This window comes from Neophocaena asiaeorientalis, unplaced genomic scaffold (genome assembly GCF_003031525.2).
Source record: "Neophocaena asiaeorientalis asiaeorientalis breed wild unplaced genomic scaffold, Neophocaena_asiaeorientalis_V1.1 scaffold40, whole genome shotgun sequence".
NCBI classification, from domain to species: domain Eukaryota; kingdom Metazoa; phylum Chordata; class Mammalia; order Artiodactyla; family Phocoenidae; genus Neophocaena; species Neophocaena asiaeorientalis.
Window position 1 is genome coordinate 16,030,562 of NW_020185335.1, and position 17,450 is coordinate 16,048,011.

At 59.7% G+C, this 17,450-nt stretch overlaps 2 protein-coding genes and 1 long non-coding RNA gene across 4 annotated transcripts in view; 1 reads left to right on the forward strand and 2 right to left on the reverse strand.

Annotated features, from left to right (window-relative positions):
* The first annotated feature begins 422 nt into the window (after window positions 1-422).
* The window catches only part of DRC4 (dynein regulatory complex subunit 4), a 28,269-nt gene continuing 11,241 nt past the window's right edge, over window positions 423-17,450 (forward strand). Inside the window, exons 1-11 of one of the 2 annotated variants that reach the window (XM_024735637.1) lie at window positions 423-490; window positions 2,282-2,368; window positions 4,343-4,540; window positions 4,839-5,045; window positions 6,550-6,604; window positions 7,232-7,437; window positions 7,927-8,094; window positions 8,436-8,522; window positions 10,219-10,428; window positions 12,021-12,086; window positions 14,360-14,556. In XM_024735637.1, coding sequence (XP_024591405.1) covers window positions 488-490; window positions 2,282-2,368; window positions 4,343-4,540; window positions 4,839-5,045; window positions 6,550-6,604; window positions 7,232-7,437; window positions 7,927-8,094; window positions 8,436-8,522; window positions 10,219-10,428; window positions 12,021-12,086; window positions 14,360-14,500 — 1,428 coding nt within the window. In that variant the 5' untranslated portion in view covers window positions 423-487 and the 3' untranslated portion in view covers window positions 14,501-14,556. Of the gene's footprint in view, window positions 491-2,281; window positions 2,369-4,342; window positions 4,541-4,838; window positions 5,046-6,549; window positions 6,605-7,231; window positions 7,438-7,926; window positions 8,095-8,435; window positions 9,401-10,218; window positions 10,429-12,020; window positions 12,087-14,359; window positions 14,557-17,450 lie in introns of those variants that run through there. The other variant, XM_024735638.1, reaches the window with a different exon arrangement.
* Window positions 7,704-8,488, reverse strand: LOC112393403 (uncharacterized). The gene is made up of 3 exons (XR_003001913.1): window positions 8,352-8,488; window positions 7,963-8,136; window positions 7,704-7,745 (listed from the first exon to the last, which is right to left on the reverse strand). It is a non-coding gene; the product is annotated as an uncharacterized LOC112393403 (long non-coding RNA).
* LOC112393336 (5-hydroxyisourate hydrolase-like) lies at window positions 14,590-17,220 on the reverse strand. Its single transcript, XM_024735489.1, has 3 exons — window positions 16,898-17,220; window positions 15,495-15,630; window positions 14,590-15,042 (listed from the first exon to the last, which is right to left on the reverse strand). The coding sequence occupies exons 1-3, from the start codon at window positions 17,218-17,220 to the stop codon at window positions 14,953-14,955; spliced, it is 549 nt and encodes a 182-aa protein (XP_024591257.1). The 3' UTR covers window positions 14,590-14,952.

The following is a 17,450-nucleotide window of genomic DNA, read 5'->3' on the forward strand; positions in this document are numbered from 1 at the left end:
GTGGGGTGGGGTGGGCCCAGGGGAAGGCCCTCAGCCTGAATTTGAATCTAATTTGGAAAACGTAGCGGTGCATATCTTTCCGGCACCTCCCGTCACTCACTCACAGCAATTATGCATGGTAGGACCCGTACGCACGTACAGTAAGTAAGAAGTGGATGGAAACAGTTCCTCTCACCTCCATGGAGCTTACGTTCTAGTGGGGAAGACCCGCAATAAACAAGACACGTCCCGCAACGAACGCGTTCACGGGCGTCGTGGAAATCTAGCTTGTGCATGACGCCCAGCTGCGGCCCAAACCCAGTGACTCAGCCCAGCGCGTTGCTAGGGACGCGCTCCCGCCGTTGCCAGGCCGTGACCCCTCGGGCGGACTCTCGCGAGGGTCTTCGAGACTTCGCGCGGAACCTAGCAGCGGTTGCCTGGAGACCGCGCAGCCCGGGCTGGGCTGGCACGTTGGTCTGCGGGTCGCGGCCGGCGGGACTCTGGAGCCATGGTGAGGAGGGGTGGGGGTCTGGTAGGGTCCGCGCCGGGTACCTGGGGCTCGGGGGCCGGCCCTGCGCGCAGGAAGACCCGGGACGGGAGGCCTGGAGCTCTGGGGTCCCGGAACTGAGGGCTTGGCGCTCTCGTGGAGTCCTCGCAGGGAGGGCCCAGGGTGCTGCGGACCCTGGATCCCGGGCCCCGCACGCACCTGGAGCTGAGAGACCTGGGCTCTCCAGGATCCTGTGCTCACAGGGGTGGGTGGTCAGAGAGCACCCGCCTCCCCCGCCCCCGAGACCCAGGGCCCGGTGTGCACGGCGTCCAGAGCAGAGAACTTGGATCGAGGGGCTTTCCTACCTGGAATGGAAGGCTCATTGATGAGATCCTTGGGACCTAGGGTCTCACCTGGCAGGGGCCTGGGAGACACAGGTGCTCCATTCTCTGGGGTCGAGAGCCCGGGGCATACCAGGGTGGTCGGAGGACCCTGTACACCGGAGGGTCCTGACAGCGTGTCCAGTGCCCGTGGAGTCCTTCGGGGCAGAGCTTCAGGGTAGAGGAACTGCTGTTTCCTTGGAGAGCCCGCGAGGAGTGAGGCCGGTACTGAGCAGGGCACGGCGGCAGCTTGCTGCCTCTGGGGCTCTCCATCCCGGCCCCTCTCTGCGGTAGGGCTCACAGCTGCGCCCCCCCACCTCCGCCATGATGTAGGGGCTGTCGGTAACTCAGTTTCCAGGCAGATGTGGCCATCAGCTGTGGGAGGCAGGGAGGATGCCTGTGTGTGCGGGAGCCCCAGGGGCTCTACCAGGCGGCGGCCGCTGGCTGACTGTCCCTGATGCTGGGTGGTGACAAACCTTCAGGCTCTTCTGATGGGGTGGACTTATTGGAGTAGAGGGATTGGAAAGAGGGCATTGTATTAGGAGTGAAGATTTCTGTGGATGGGTCTTTTGAAAGTCAACTGGAAAAGGACCACCAGAATACATCTACTTTTACTAGCTTGTGGGACTATAGGGTGATTTTCCTTTTTTTCTTTACGTTTTGTAAGATTTCCACAAAAACTTTCTTTGTAGTAAAAATGTTACTGAGTCACGTAGATGCGCGTACACACAAGCATGGGCCACAGAAACTTGGGAGAAGTAAAGGCGGAAGGATAAGGAAATTGTCCATCTGCTGAGCGGCCCTCCGGAAGGGAGTGAGGGTGGAAGGTCTCGTCTGGCACCTTGCTGAAGTTGTTAAAAGCGGCCTCGCCCCATTGACAGAGCCCACAGTGAGCGCCACAGTCTGCTCCGGCTCCCTCCACCAGGGTTCTCTGAGGTTTTGTGTTTTGAGGGGAGGAACCCTCATCTTGCCAGCTTTGATTGTTGCTGTGGGCACTTCTCCCTCCACTCACTGAACAGCTTATTGCAGGTTTCTTTATGGTGCTTGCCAAGCATTACAGCCAGTGTGGTAACATTGGACAGTGTGGTACTGGGGAATCTTCCTTTTTGAGGCCGAGTAGATTTTGCATCCACACCAAGGAGGTCTCTGCTATATACTAAGGAACAAGTTTCCCTCCCTCCCTTTCTCAGGGAAAACAATATTCTCTTCTGAGAAGGCAGATTTCTCCTTGCTGCTCCAAAGGTATCAACAGAATGTGCCTGTGGTTAACGGTGGGGAACCTTAGGGCAGAGTGATGTGGTCTGGGTGGAAGCAGGAGACAGCGGGCAGTCAGATGGACGTTCCAGAACAGGAATTCCTCTCCCAAGCGGCCCCAGGAGGGAATCAGCCAGCCAGAAGGTGAACTCTAACTCAACCATCTATTCTTCAACCAAAGGCGCCCAAAAAGAAAGGGAAGAAAGGGAAAGCCAAAGGTACCCCGATTGTTGATGGTCTCGCTCCGGAGGACATGAGCAAGGAACAGGTGAGCGGGCTGGCCTGAGTCGCGGACCAGCGCTGAGTTGGGGTGGGATGGGTTTGCTACTCTGCGCTTCTCCTAGGAGCCTCTTTCAGACGGCTGCCCCCGCTTCCGCGTGCACCTCCCCTCTGCCTGGCTCCTGCTGCCCTGCCCACACGTGGATACGCCCCTCCCACGCCTGCACGCCCAAGCACAGCACGTGTTGTAAAACAACGCGGTACAGGCACATGGGTGAACTTTTTTATAGGGTAGTAGGAATTTGGAAGGAAATGTCTTTCTGATATAAAAGCTGTTTTAAGTTTTCTGGGTTTTCTTTCATTCTTATCTTTTGTAGGCACCTGATGCTTACAGAGCTGTTATCATAGTACATACACCTATAGCATTCTCATTTGTTATCATAGTACATACACCTATAGCATTCTCATTTGTTTTATTTACCATTAAACATTGTGAATTATTTTTGGCCACTTGTTCATTTTGATGAACTTAAGGGCTAGAGAACATGGTTCTATAATTACAATTTCAATTACAAGGCTCCTGAAACCTGTAACGTGTGCAAACTGTGAGAGCAGGTGTGGTCTGGGAGCATCTGACATGCACTCCTGTGAGCGTTAATGACCCTTACTTACTTTTGATGGTTTTAAGATAAGGAAATGAAAGGTGACTGAAACAGGCATAAGACCTGAAGCTGGAGAGCTGGGCCGAGGCCCTTGAACAGCGGTGGAGAGCCTTTGTGTCACAGGCTGTGTCCGCAGAGGGTGGTGGGTCAGGTTGCGCTTTGGAAAGGTCCCCAGGCTGCCGCGTGAACGGCTTACCCACTGCGCTGCCCCTGCTGTCAGGCTGTTTCTTGGCTCCCCATTTTCTCCTGTCCGGTGGGGACAGAACTGTGACATGGCAGTGGCCAGTCTGCAGAGCAGAGCCTTGCTGTCTGGTGTTCCTTGCGTGGACACCTGGGAAGCTTCCAGGGCCCAGGCAGGAGTGAGAGACTCAGGGCAGCTGCGGCCAGTTCGCTGCATGTTAACCTGTGGGCCCTGGGCTCCAGAGCTGTTTGTTTGCTGATTTTTGAAGAGAAGCTTGAAATCTAGATAGTTATAAGAAATCTAGATATCGAGTGATGGAACGTCCAGCATGAGCCGGTCAGAGTCGGGAGGAGCCTGGCTTAGATCCTTTGTCTGAATGACACAGTAGACCCCACTGTAGACCTCCCTCCTGGGGAGCCCAGCCCCGTCCTGGCGGCCCTGTTTTGTTTTTTTTTCCTTTAACCTATTTGCAGATTTGCATTTGGCTCCGGACCAAACCATCTTGACTGTTTCGGGTTTACTGGTTTTGTATACTTTTTGCTTAACGTGTATCTTTAAAGGTGAGAGGTTTTTTACATTGTTTTGTGAACGTATTTACATCATTCTCATATCTTTGTGTTGTTGGGCCATATAACCTTCTAGCTGATATACTCTAATTTCTCAACCATTCTCCTATTTATTTTTTTATTGGCCGTGCTGTGTGGCTAGCGGGATCTTAGTTCCCCGACCAGGGATTGAACCCGGGCCCCGGCAGTGAGAGCGCGAAGTCCTTATCACGGGACTGCCAGGGAATTCGCAACCATTCTCCTACTTAAAAGCATCTTAGATCATTTCCTTTTTAATCCTTTTGCTGTTGTAATAATGGTGTAGCTAATATCTTTAAGCGGAAAGCTCCTGTGTTCTTTTGAGAAGTTTCTTTAGTGTGAATCCCCAGGAAGGAATAAAAGCATATAATCATTTTATGACTCTTGGCCAAATACAAGAGATTTCTGCTGTTTGCTGAACGTTCCCTGTCCCCGAGCCTTCCCAGCCTCCTACTTTAACTTCTCACTGTTAGCTCTGATTTACTCTGAGGTGAGAGCAGCCCCTCCCTCTTTCTTCCTGGCCTTTCTCCGTGCACCCTCCCCTGGCGGCCGGTGGCCCGCCCCGGCCGCCTCACTGGCCCTGTTCTGCCTGCCAGGTGGTGGAACACATTGGCCGCATCCGGGAGGAGCTGGACCGTGAGCGGGTCGAGCGCAACTACTTCCAGCTGGAGCGGGACAGGATCCACACTTTCTGGGAGATCACGCGGAGGCAGCTGGAGGAGAAGAAGGCTGAGCTGAGGAACAAAGACCGGGAGATGGAGGAGGCCGAGGAGAGGCACCAGGTGGAGATCAAGGTGCGTGGGGCTGGCCTGTCCCCATGGGAGCTGCCACATGGGCAGAGGAGCCGGACCGGGGGCCAGGGGCGTTGTCTCGCCTTGCTTTTGGGAGTCACAGCCCTTTGTGTCCTTGACGTGGGGAACTGAGGGTATTTTTTATGTGTGTACAGGTGGGCAGGTGTGTGCAGGTGGGCATGTGTGTACAGGTGGGCATGTGCGGGTGAGCCTGTGCAGGTGGGCATGTGCGTGCAGGTGGGCATGTGCATGCAGGTGAGCGGGCAGAGTAGGTGAGTGGCGGTACTCCCCCCGCCTGCAGGTCTATAAGCAGAAGGTGAAGCACTTGCTGTACGAGCACCAGAACAGCTTGATGGAGATGAAGGCGGAGGGCACCGTGGTCATGAAGCTGGCGCAGGAGGAGCGCCGCGCGCAGGAGGGTGCCCTGTGCAGGGACATGCGGGCGCTGCAGGTGGAGCTGAAGGAGCAAGAGCTGGCCGGCGAGCTGGTGCTGAAGAACCTGAGGCTGGTAGGTGCTGGCGTGCTGTGAGCGCCTCGGGATGCACTCCAGCTGGGAATTCATGTTTCTGTATATTAAATCCTGCATTTTGGCAATTAAATATTAAACAACAGTGGCAGCAGCATGCAGCCAAACAAGCCCTGTTTGGGGTCCAGACACAGAATTCTGTCTCAGGCTTGAGCAACAGGTTGGCTTCCCAAGAGGGAAATCCAGCTCAGGGTCCCTCTCCGCATACTGCTGACCTCTGACCCCAGAGACGCGCGCGCGCGGCCCCTGAAGTGAGCTGTGCTCTCAAGTGCCTCGCTGACCTTTGAGACCCTTTGGTCCTTTCGGAGGGAGGCGGCGGGGTTCCAGGTGGAGGTTGGAACTCCTTCTTAAGCGCCGGGCGCGGTTCTGATCTCCGGGGACACAGAGGATGGGGCTGACAAAATGCCTGCCCACGCACGGCTGATGGTCTAGAATGGAGAGGCTGCCCCTGAGACAGAAGACAAAATAAACTGTCAAACCTGTGTCGCAGGTCTGCAGGCATTAGTGCTACAGGAAGGTGCTGGGAACCAGGGTGGTTGCATTGTTCTACGCGTTCTGGGAATTCATTGAGAAGGTGATACCTGGGCAAGGGTGGGGGGAAGGCAGGGCTGGGGGAGACCAGGCCCTGAGAAGGGCTGGGGATGGACCAGTGCCACGGTCCCCAGGAGTGAGGAAAGAGGGGTCTGGGAGACAGGACTGAGTCGGGGGCCTCTGGAGGACGTGGGCAAAGGGAGGATGTGTCCAACTTTGGTTTTCAAAGGTTGTTCCTGGCTGTGGGTTGAAAGACTTTGTCAGTGCACTTGCCTCTGTGTATGTCTGGAGGCGGCCCAGCCTCAACTGAATCTGGAAATAAATCAGTAACTCTGCAGACTTTGCCGTGAAGCTTGAGGGAGCTGAAGTCTTGGACGCTTGAGGGCGGTCTGGTCTTTCTGACAGAAGCACAGAGTGGGCTGCCTTCCAACAAGTACAGCGGTGCGGGCTCTCTGCTTAACGCGAGGCCTTGGGCGTGGAGTAGGTACAAGGTCAGAGTGCCGCTCTGAGTAAAAACACTGCTCTAGAGTCTAATTTAAACTTTTTATTCAGAATTTATAACTGTCTATTAAAATAATTTGTAACGGTGTTCTAAGCCGAAGCTGGTTAGCCGACAGCGGGGACCCGGCAGCTCTGTGTGGGTCTGGCCCCTGCTGTCCAGCCTCTGGGCAGGGTGGGAAGGGCTGGGCACGGCCAGGGGCCGGGATGTCTGTCAGCATTCTCTGCAGCTCCGAGGTGAGCTGCGCTGAGGGAAGTCCATTATCAAGTGTGGAATTTACCAAACCTTCTTATTCCGGGCTGGGTCCATGAGCTCGGAGGTGGGGGGCCCAGCAGAATCAGCACAGGTTTACTGAGCCGGGCTTTCCTTGCCAGTGAGGCGAGGGGCCGGGCTGAGGGGCCGGCGTCTGTCCCGTCCCGTCTGACCTCCAGTGACCGGCCACTTCCGCCTCTGCAGAAACACGCCGAGGAGATCACCAAGATACGCAAGGACTTTGAGCGGCAGGTGCGAGGTCAGCATCTCCCGCGCTCTGTGTAAGACGGCCCCAGAGCCCCTCCCATCAGGAAGGGACTGCCCAACAGCGCTTGCTAACCGCGCACATAAACCAGTTAAAACAGCTCAGACGTGCAAAGCGAGGCTGGTGGACTCTTCAGGATCCCAGAACACCCTATTCCATGAGAGGTGGGAGGCTGTGAGGACCACCCAGTACCCGCCCACACCCTCAGGCACGAAGCGGCACCTAGAAGCAGACGGTAGTTATCCAGCCTCGTGGGCAGCGTCCAGGTCTCCTGGCCTGCGGAGGCTCCAACCTCGGAAGTCTGTTTGGTTTACTGATAGAGCCCGTAGTCTGGCTGGCTGGCCGTGGTTAGAGCCCTTTGGGACCGGGTGACACTCGGCTGTTGGGATCCCTGAGGCAGGGATTGATTAGCAATGCCTGCGACGGGCAAGGAGGGCAGGCTGGTGTGTGCTGGTGCCACAGAGCAGGAGCAGCTCCCCGCCCCGTCCTGCTGTCCGCAGAGCTTGTTGGTGAGGCCTTCGTCCTGGTGGGTGTTCTCGGCCCTGGGCACAGCTGCCATCTCTTCTCGTAGCCACAGGGCCAGCATTCTGCTTAGCTGCTGTGTGTGCTGCTGCCTTTCAGAAATCGAGGCCAAGTACGACAAGAAGGTCAGGATGCTTAGGGATGAGCTTGACCTGCGCAGGAAGACAGAGATCCACGAGGTGGAGGAGAGGAAGAACGGCCAGATCAGCATGCTTATGCAGCGCCACGAGGAGGCCTTCACGGACATCAGGAACTATTACAACGAAATCACCCTCAACAACCTGGCTCTCATCAACTCCCTCAAGGTGCTGCCAGAGTGCCCAGCCCCCTTGGGCCGACACCCCTGCTTGTAGCAGCATTTGACCCTGCCCTTCAGCTGCCCTTGATCGAAGCTCACGAGTTGTGTCGCCCGCTACAGCCGTGGCTGCGGTCCGGCTGTTGCCCTAACCCTCATGTGGCAGGGAAGTGATATACCTGTATGCACTGGGATATGTCAAAGGTCAGGTGGAAGCACAGGGGCGTCATCGTCACCCAAGTGCTGGCAGCCGTGGAGGATGTCCTCTGGGGGTCATGAGCAAAGTGTAATCTCTCAATTTGCACGGAGGCTGAGGTACTAGAAAATTCAGAATAAGTTAAAACTGTGAAAAAATACTGTGTGTTTACCCAGAAAACAGATGTAGGTCCTCACGGTGCCGGCAGGACCATTCTCTGCAGGCAGGGGAGCTCGCGGCCCACGCCCTGCAGGCTGCAGCCCCCGGTCCTGCCTGCCGACCCCCTACCCCTCGTGCCCACAGGAGCAAATGGAGGTCATGCGGAAGAAGGAGAGGCACCTGGAGAAGGAGATGATGGAGGTGTCCGCGCAGAACAGGCTTCTGGCAGACCCCCTGCAGAAGGCTCGGGACGAGATGAGTGAGATGCAGAAGCAGCTCGGGGGCTACGAGAGGGACAAGCAGATCCTGCTGGTGGGTTTCTGCCCGATTCCTGGCCCTCCCTGGCACCTCCTCCTGGGTGTGGAAGGGCAGGAAGGTGTCTCCTGAGGACCACAGCGGAGCCTGGCCCTCGGGGCAGGAAGGGCAGGGGCGCTGAGCCCCTCCTTCCTGGGCCTGGTGGCCCTGGGGCACGTGAGGCTGGCACCTGTTCTGGGAGATGGGTGGCCCCGGCGGGCTGCCCCGGCGGCTCAGCCCCTCAGGCCTGGGAGCTGGTTCCCTCTGACGCTCACCTGGCCTGGCTGTTGCTCGGGAGCTGCATTGTGTGGGTGCCTGAGTCGGGAGTGCTCTCTCCTTCACCCCCATTTTCTCTCCAGTGCACGAAAGCCCGTCTGAAAGTCACCGAGAAGGAGCTGAAGAGCCTGCAGTGGGAGCACGAGGTTCTGGAGCAGCGCTTCATCCAGGCGAGCTCCCGGGACGCCTGGGTGCCGGGCTGGGTGCCCGGCTCTGGCAGCTGGAGGTCCCGTGGCCCTCCTCGTTCTGCGCGGCTCTCGGTGGGCGGCCGGCCTGGGTCTCAGAGGGCGGTCAGTGGTGGGGAGCGGGTGGTGCCCACAGCTGTCCCCTGGGGCTCTCCTCTGAAGCGTGGAGGTGGCCTGGCCCCTTGAAGGAAGGGCTTTCTTCATCTGTGTGTGTGTTTCTAAGTCCCAAATCTTTATGTGTGCGTTGTAAGCAAGCCTGTGGGTGCAAACATGAGGGCCCTGGGGCTGTGCGCTGGTCCTCACAAGTGGTCAGAGCTTCCTGACTCTCCTCCCACACTCTTGTGTGTCCCGGTGTAGGGACACTGCTTCCCAGAAGTGAGGGCGTCTGGAGCGCCCGTGTTCTCGTCTCAGCCTGTGTGCCGTCTCTTTCAGGGAAGTCGATTCCTAGCAGGGGAACTGCTGGGCGAGAAGGTTCACGTTCAGGGTGCAGATAGTCTGCCGGGAGGGATGTTCAGAGTTGTGACCCCACCCACGGTGCCCAAGGGGCCACTTCCGCGGGCACCAGGTCTTCGCTGATGTGATTGGGTGGCAGGCAGGCGTCTCACTGCACGTGCTTTTCTGCAGAGATGGCCCTCCCTGCCTGCAGGTCCCGGGGTCTGGCCCTGGGCCTGGCCGAGGGCAGAGCCGCGCCCTCTGTGTGAGCCGTTAGCACAGCTACCGCCGCAGACTGACAGTGGAAAGGACATCCCGTAAGCGGTCAGAGCAAGAGTCACCCTCAAGGAGCCTCCGAGGGTCCCGGAGGCTGATGGCAGCTGCGGGGAGGGTCCGTAGGCAACCAGGGAGACGCGGCTCCCCGCTGCAAGGTGGCGTGAGTGGGGAGGGGACTCTACCACCTTCTCTTCTGTCTGCATGTCGTCTGCGGCAGGGGAGGCAGGCAGCGCCCCTAAGAAACCAGACTCGTCACGTTTTAAAGAGCAGAGGACAGGGACTGGATTGAAGCACATCTTGAGAATACGATCCTGTAGTTAGAAAGACACGGTCCTACAGGGTTTCAGCACAGCCCTCTCCTCTTGCTAGCAGTGATGTGTGTTTTTATGGCAGTGCAGAACATTCTGGAAGGAGTCCCAGCAAATGCTCAGATGGTGGCCTCTGGGAAGTGGGGTTGAGGAGTGTTCACTTGTTCCTTGTCACAGCCCTACTCAGTCTTGATGGTTAATGGTGCACAGTTAAAAGTTAAAGGGGATGGAAAGGACACTGTCCTCGGTGGACAGGTGGGTGGCTCCAGTGCTCGCTCTAGACCTGTGTTCCAGGGTCTGGGGCTGGCAGAGGGAGTGGACCTCCAAGGGGCCCCCACCCCAACACTGCTGAGTCTGAGGCCCTGGACCTCACGGGGATGATCAGGTCCCAAGCCTGCTGCCCAGACCCAGGGCAGGGGGTGTGTGCAGCTCGTACTAGGGTCCCTGTGGCTTCCTGAGACACCTTCCCAGAGGTGTTTCCTCCTGCCGCCCATGATGTGGACAGCCGCACACCTCTAATTCGGTCACAGAGTGGGGCTCAGGCAGCGTAGAAGATTCAGACCCACCTGCCCGTGGCCGGGCGCTGGTGAAGGTGCTGTGCCGTGGCCTCGGGGCAGAGCCGGGAGGGCCTTCTTGCCAGTGAGAAGCCCGGGCCCACCCCACAGGTGCAGCAGGAGCGGGACGGGCTGTACCGGAAGTTCACCGCAGCCATCCTGGAGGTGCAGCAGAAGGTGGGCCTCAAGAACCTCGTCTTGGAGCGCAAGGTACAGGCCCTGGCCGCCACTGTGGAGAAGAAGGAGGTGCAGTTCAACGAGGTGCTGGCGGCCTCCAACCTGGACCCTGCGGCCCTGACCCTCGTGTCCCGCAAGCTGGAGGTCAGTCCCAGGGGCCCCCGGGGAGGGGCTTCCGGTGGCCTGGCCTCCGGTCGGGGCTCCTGTCTTGTGCTCCAGCCTCCATCCCTCAGTGGAGAGTCTCAGTTCACCTCGGGGAGGGGCTGTTGTGGTTTGCTGGCCCGAGCGCCCAGGCCTGTGTGAGCCATCGGGCTCCCCAAGTTCCCGGGCTCTGCCCTGGTGTCTCTGAGGCCTTCCCCGGCCCCTCCTTAGCCTCCCGGCACCTTCGAGCCCGAGTCCACTGCCCACTCCAGCTTAGCCTCTCAGCCAAGGCCATGGCTGCCGTCCGCCTGGGACACTGAGATGTGCTGGTTGAGGCCGTGGCAGGGGGAATGCAGGGCCGTGGGTGGCCTTTGTGATGGCTGCTGGGAAGGCTTCCCAGAGGGAGTCACATCTGAACGGAGGCTGGAGCGTCTGTTCACTCGAGAGTCTGCAGTCGTGTGTGGCTTTCCTCTGGGCTGGGGCTGTCCTGGGCATGGGGCACAGCAGTAAAAAGACAGACGAGGCCTTGGTGCCCACAAGCCAGCAGGGTGAGCTGAGGACTCAGGACGGCACTTGCCACTGCCGCTGGCTCAGCAGGCAGAAGCCCTGATGCCCCTGGCGGTGACCTTACCTGGAAATGGCCTTGTCCCTCTGCTCCCTGACCTGGGTGGGACGTGCCACAGAAGAAAACGGGTGATGACGGACAAGGGGTCTTTGGTGCTGCTAGGGAAGCGTGGCCTGGCTCTGGGATCCTGGCCAGTTGGGTGGCCTGTAGCCGCCAGGCCTGAGGTGGCCCCAGGTACGGTTTCCTCGGGGGTCTAGGAGACGGGCACAGACCACAGCTGGCCTCCGTGACTCCACGGAAGGTCCTTCCATGCTGGCGGGCCTTGTCTGCCCCTACTCTTCGTTCACACAGAAGCAGATCTCCTGGGTTACAGGCCTCAGATGGCAACAGGAGGGCAGGAGAGGGTGGGCAGGGCTGACAGGATGACTCGTCACCAGTGGAGGAGGGGGCTGGGGTCCGAGGTGACATCGTGCCCAAGGTTCTGGCTGAGACCAGGTGTTTGCTCACAGGGGAGCGATGGCCCTGGCTCAGTGGGTGGCAGTGTCTGGAGGACCCAAGTTACCTAGGCTCGGTTCTCGGGGCTGGGGTAGTGCCGACTCATGGTGGGGCCTCGTCTGGGCCGGCATCACCATGGTCCCGAGTCTGGGGGCTCGTCTCTCTTCTTGTCCCTCTTGTGTGTGGATCACAAAGGGGAGGAGGGCTTTCCTGCTCTCCTCTTGGGAAGCACAGCCGGTCTTGCAGCTGGGCCAGCGACCCAGTGCTGCCAGCGACCAGGGTGAGGGGATAAAAACTCGGCCTGTCCATGGCAGTCACCATGGCTGTGCCTGGGGGCCAGGGCAGGGCAGGTGGGGAATCGAGGGGGTTTTCCCTGGGATGGCGTTGGCAGCCGGGGTGGCCCCAGAAGCAGGCCAGGCTGCCCCTTCTCACCCTCTGGGCAGCTTCCTTATGGAGACGCAGATCTGTCTCCGTTGGAGACCTTTCCACACCAGCCGCTCCCCGTGTGGACGTCCTGACACCTTCCTTTCCTCAGGACGTTCTGGAATCGAAGAACAGCACCATCAAGGACTTGCAGTACGAGCTGGCCCGGGTCTGCAAGGTGCGAGGAGACCCCCCCCCCACCCATGTTCTGCCAGCTGCCCGGGGCTCCACACCCCTCCCTCAGGCCCCTTCCTCACCCAGGACCCCACCTGCTCTTTACCTTTGGGTGCTGACACAGTCTGAGGCTGTCTGCGCCCGCCCAGGGTCACTTGGCCTGCAGGTGGCCTGGAGTGCATCCGCATGGCTCCGACGCTGTCCTGGTGTCCCTGATGGGGCCTGCCCAGTGCACGCGTGGCGTCCTGTCCAGCAGGCTGTCCCTGTGTCCGTCCGGCCCTTGCTCCGGTGCCATGGCGCTAGCCTGGCCTCCGGGGCGGTTGGAGGGGGGGGGGCCTCTGCTCCCTCAGAGTCACGCCCACGTCTTCCAAGGCCTTTCTGAGCCTGGTGAAAGCCACACAGAGGCCTCCTGCAGCTGGGGAGTGCAGTGCCCTGACCCTGGTGCCGTCTGTGCCTGCACCCAGCGTCCCCAGCTCTGTGGCCGAGCCCGCAGCCCTGTCAGTGCTTGGCCCGTGGGGACGCAGACACAGTCCTGCCTGCAGACGCGCTTCCGAAGAGCGAGCACCCCGCGCGCGCGACTCAGATGTGAGCCCTGGGCTGTGGAGCCCCAGCATGAAGGCAGTGCCCGTCATGGGCACTGGGCTCCGTGGTGACCAAGTCCCCTGGGCCTTCCCTGCCCACGGGGCCCTCCCCAGGTGCTCTGGGAACCCCTGATACTTATATGCATTCTTGGGGGAATTTCCATAACCCACATCTGACTGTGGGGAGGGCTGAACCCCAGAGGTGGGTGAGGGCCAGGGCCCAGCCCGAGTCGTGCTGGAGCCCGGCCCTGGCTCACCCTTTGCTCTCAGCTCCCAGCAGCTCGTCTTGCCGATGCCGGGGACAAGGAGCCCCTTTGAGCTTTTGCTCTGCGTCAGGCCAGGCTCTGAGCACGTAGCATGCATCAGCTCTTCAAACGCTTGCAACCGTCTGGCGAAATGTGCCCTTTTAAAAACATCTGCTTTTAAAGGATGGGGGCGCAGAAACCCTGTCTGCGTTGGCCCTGCCAGCGCTGTTGCCCAGATCTCGGCATTTCTGGGATGGGGGAAGGGAATAGATGCCAGTAGACAAGGCAGGGGGGTCATCCCTGAGAAGGCAGGGATGCTGAGCCTGAGTGAGAAATGCTTGCAAGGGACCAGGAACTGAAACCACAGTCCTGCTCTGCGTGCACACCCTCTTGTCTCCCCAGCCGTGAAACAGGGATGGTGGGGGCATCTTCCATTGTGGGTTACCCGAGGTCCCGCACATGAAGTGGTTGGGTAGTGCCCGATAAAAGTTCTCAGACTCGGGCCAGAGTTGTTCTCGACAGAAGGAAAGCCTCTGGTTGTCTTCCAGCTGAGCCAGGAGGTGTCTGTGCATGGCCATCACCACCGGCTCATCTGGACCCACTCTTCTGGGGAGGTGGAAACTCAGCTACATAAGATCCCTGGGCAAGTCACTTGGCTTAAAAGGATGGCCCCTTCCGTGGGGCCTTTGATTGGTTTGGCCTTGAGGACTCCAAACACTGGGGTTTGTCCTGCTTATAATAATCATAATCATACCCCGGGTGCATTATGTCTTCCCAAAAGCTTAAAATGCATGTTTGCAGCCACTAACCCCCAAGCAAATGATCTCCTTAAGACTGGAATATTGAAAAAGACGTGGGGAATGACGGACTTAAAAAACGTGAACCCGAAGTCTTGACCTGTGAATCCCAGAGAGTCAGGAAAACAAAAACAAAAACCCAAACAGAATCAGCAAAAGCTGTGAGCGGCACTAATGCCTTAAAATTTTGGTATCTCTCAGGCTAAGAGTCTGATCAAAAGGGGGGACTGTTAAAGAGAAACAACAGGTCCTAAACAGAGTCACTTATGTGAACCCTACCAAGACTTAATACCTAATTGAAGTTTTAGCCTCTCCCTAGAGTGGAAATTTAAACCCATCAGCAGTGGGAGGTGATCTGCCTAAGACCCCTGCCTCCCCGAAGGGAAGGTGCCCACTCTTTTAACTTCCTTGTCCCACTCTCCTGTGCCCATAAAAGCCTCCATTTTGTACAGCTCCTCGGAGCACCCTTCCGCTTACTAGATTGGATGCTGCCATGAGTAAAGCCAATTAGATTCTCACATTTAAATAAGCGTGTGAAGGTCTGGGTCTGGTGTAGTGAGCACCTGGTAAAGGCTAGCTCTCCACGGGGCTGGGTGGGCCTGAGCGAGGGTCAGCCCCGGCTACCCCTCCCCTGAAGCCTCTGTGTCCCCACAGGCCCACAATGACTTGCTGCGTACCTATGAGGCGAAGCTCCTGGCCTTTGGGGTCCCCCTGGACAACGTGGGCTTCAAGCCCCTGGAGACGGCCGTGACGCTGGGCCAGGGCCCCGCAGGACTCGTGAGCACCCCAACGTAGCCCCTGCCCGGGGCCACTGCCCGGATGACACCCACCTCACGCACCGAGGACAGCAGGTATTTGTTTTGTAGACGTGCGTTGTCAGCAAATGAAGGTTTTCACGAGTGCTGCGTGTCCTGTTGCGCGGCTGTGTGGAGAGGCGCCCCCAGGGCCCACGGTGCCGTCCGGCCCCTTCCCCGAGCCCACCAGCTCTGTGCGCACACCCGCCCCCATCCCACCTGGGGCTGGGCAGCTCCAGCCGAGCGTGCCTAGTGGCCGCAGCCGCCTCACAGATGCCAGCAGCAACTTTATTGAAGCCCGAGTGACAGCTGCCACTGGGAAATCGGGGCCAGAACGTCCCCGGGAAGTGTGACCCTGGTGCCCGTGAGCAACAAGCCTGCCCTGCTGGTCGCGGGCGGCTCAGCCTGCCGTGGTGACGGGTCCGGGCTCGCAGGCCGGCTGCCGGTCAGCCGCTAGCTCCCTCGGTATGTGGTATAAGACCACGGGCTCAGCAGCAGCGGCACGTGGAACTTGTGGGTCTCGTTTGTGACGGTGAAAACAACCTGCGGGCAGAGGGGACACCGGGAGAGCCAGGGGCCAGCATGGAGCGCGCTCAGCCTGGCCTAAGTGCTGCCATGGACTCAGCAGCCCAGACGGCTGACCTGGGGCTGCAGTTGGGGGGCAGGAGCCCCAGGGCCAGCTGGGGGGCGGTAGGTGTGGCTGGGTCCTCCCCAGAGAAAGCGCTCTATCTGAGGGGCCCTGGGCCTGCAGGTTCCCAAGGGGTCCCGCCCGAACAGGTCAACTGAAGGGGGAGAGTGAGCTGGACGGGGCTCGGGTGAACCTGTCCGCAGGGGCTGAGTCAGCCTGACCCCGGAGCAGGGCAGGGACGGGCGTGACGTGGTCAAGCCCGGCACCCCTTTCTTCTGGGAGCCCAAAGCAGGTGCGAGGTGGTGGAGGCGCAGGGCCAGCCTGCGGGTCACGGTGAGTCATGGGCCTCCACCCGTCTGGCCCTCACCTCCACGTACGGGTAGAAGCTCTCCTGGCCCCTCTTCTGCCAGTAGCCCTCAGTGTCGAAGGACAGCTTGTAGGTGCCCGCCTTCATCTGGCCTGGCAGCAGGAGCCCAGGGCAGCGGCCGTCAGGGTCCGTGTAGCTGGGGAGAGAAAGGGGGGGCACTGCAGAGGGGGCTGAGGAGCCCCCGGCCTGGGTCCCCCAGGGCTGCGTGCCCACCGGCCTCCGATGTCCCGGCAGCCTGACTGGAACTCGGGTGAGCGGGCCTGGGCGGCTATAGAGCAGGACAGCCTCCAGGACCTGGGGCTCTGGAGCAGCCCAGGGACACTGCGCACTGTTTGAGCAATCACAGAGAAGCAGAAGGGAGAAAATTCCCACAATCTACCCCGTGAGCAATAATCGCTTTATATCTGGCATGTGTACTTTTCAGACTTTCTCTATGCGTAAACATGCTCGTTTACAACTTTAAGAACGGCTTGTACTGGCCACACTGTATTATAACGTGCACTTTTTGTTTAATATACTGTGCGTGGCTTTCTGGTTCAGTCACTGTACCCAAGTCGCCGTCCGCGTGGTGGCCTGTTTCCAGCGGCACCAGTGGAGGCTCTGAGGGCCTCTGCTCCCTCGGAGCCCCTGGCACCTGCAGCCATGCTCGCAAGCGTCTGCGCTGTGATCAGAAAGGGTGGCATTTACCAGCGCAGTTTAGGGGGTGTGGCTGGGAGTGGGTCTGTACGCCCCCCCGCCCTGGACTCCGTGTGTTCCTCCAAGCGCAGACGGGGCCTGGACCCCCGGCTTTTCTGAAGGGCTCCATACCCTCAGGCCTGGAACCTTTGGGGTCCAGCCTACCAGCCCACACCAGCGGGAGGGTCGGGGGAAACTGCTCACAGGCTGACCCATGACACCTGCCAGTCTGGGCTGGGCGTCCCCCAGCAGAGCCTGGGCCTGGGGCAGGGGTAGCGCTGCCAGGCAGCAGACACCTCCTGCTGCCCCAGCCGTCCCCCTTCGCCCCCCAGTCTAGGAAAGGGGTGCCTGTGGTGTCTGCACACAGGGTGCAGTGAGAATACAGAGAACGTCCAGTGCCCGCCTGCTGCCCCGCACAGGTCCCCCGTCAGTCAGTGACAACCAGGCCTTTCAAGGTCCCACCTCAGGCCTCGGCTGGCCCAGCCTGCAGGAAGAGACACATCCCTCTTCCCCCTGCAGCGGGCACTTGGGCTGTGAGCTGTCCCAGCACGTTCTGTGGCCCTGACCAGGACTACACAGCCTGTTGAAAGCGCGGCCCCGAGAGTCTGCAGGGGGACTGTCCGGCTGTGGCGAGCCCTGCTCCCTGCCCTCCAGGCCTGCACCCCTTGCCCTGGCGTGGGGCGGGGAGGTGATCTGGACTCGAATCCTGCCCCAGACCGCCGTCCTACCTTTTCCTCAGCTCGGTCCACTGCTGGCCATGGTCTTCGAGCCTGGACAGACGGAGGCAGAGGCCCTCGGCCGGAAGCCCTGAGGCAGTGTCCAGTACGTGGGTGGTCAGCGGGCTGCTGCCCGGCTCCATACCTCTGCCCTGGGCCACGAGAGGGACAGGGAAGCTGCCTTGTGTCCACACCTGCCGGTGGTGGTATGAGGCAGCGGAGTCGGTGTAAACAGCCCCGGGGGACAAAGTCCCAAACTGCCCCTGGGCCCTGGGTGAGGAGCTGCGGGTGGACTTGCCGAGCAGCCCGCGCAGGCTGCGGTGACACACTGCCATGCAGGTCGCTGACCTGTCCCCCTCCTCCCCCAGCAGCCCCCTCCCCCCAGCACTGAAGGGCCCTCCACGGGGGACAAAGTCCCAAACTGCCCCTGGGCCCTGGGTGAGGAGCTGCGGGTGGACTTGCCGAGCAGCCCGCGCAGGCTGCGGTGACACACTGCCATGCAGGTCGCTGACCTGTCCCCCTCCTCCCCCAGCAGCCCCCTCCCCCCAGCACTGAAGGGCCCTCC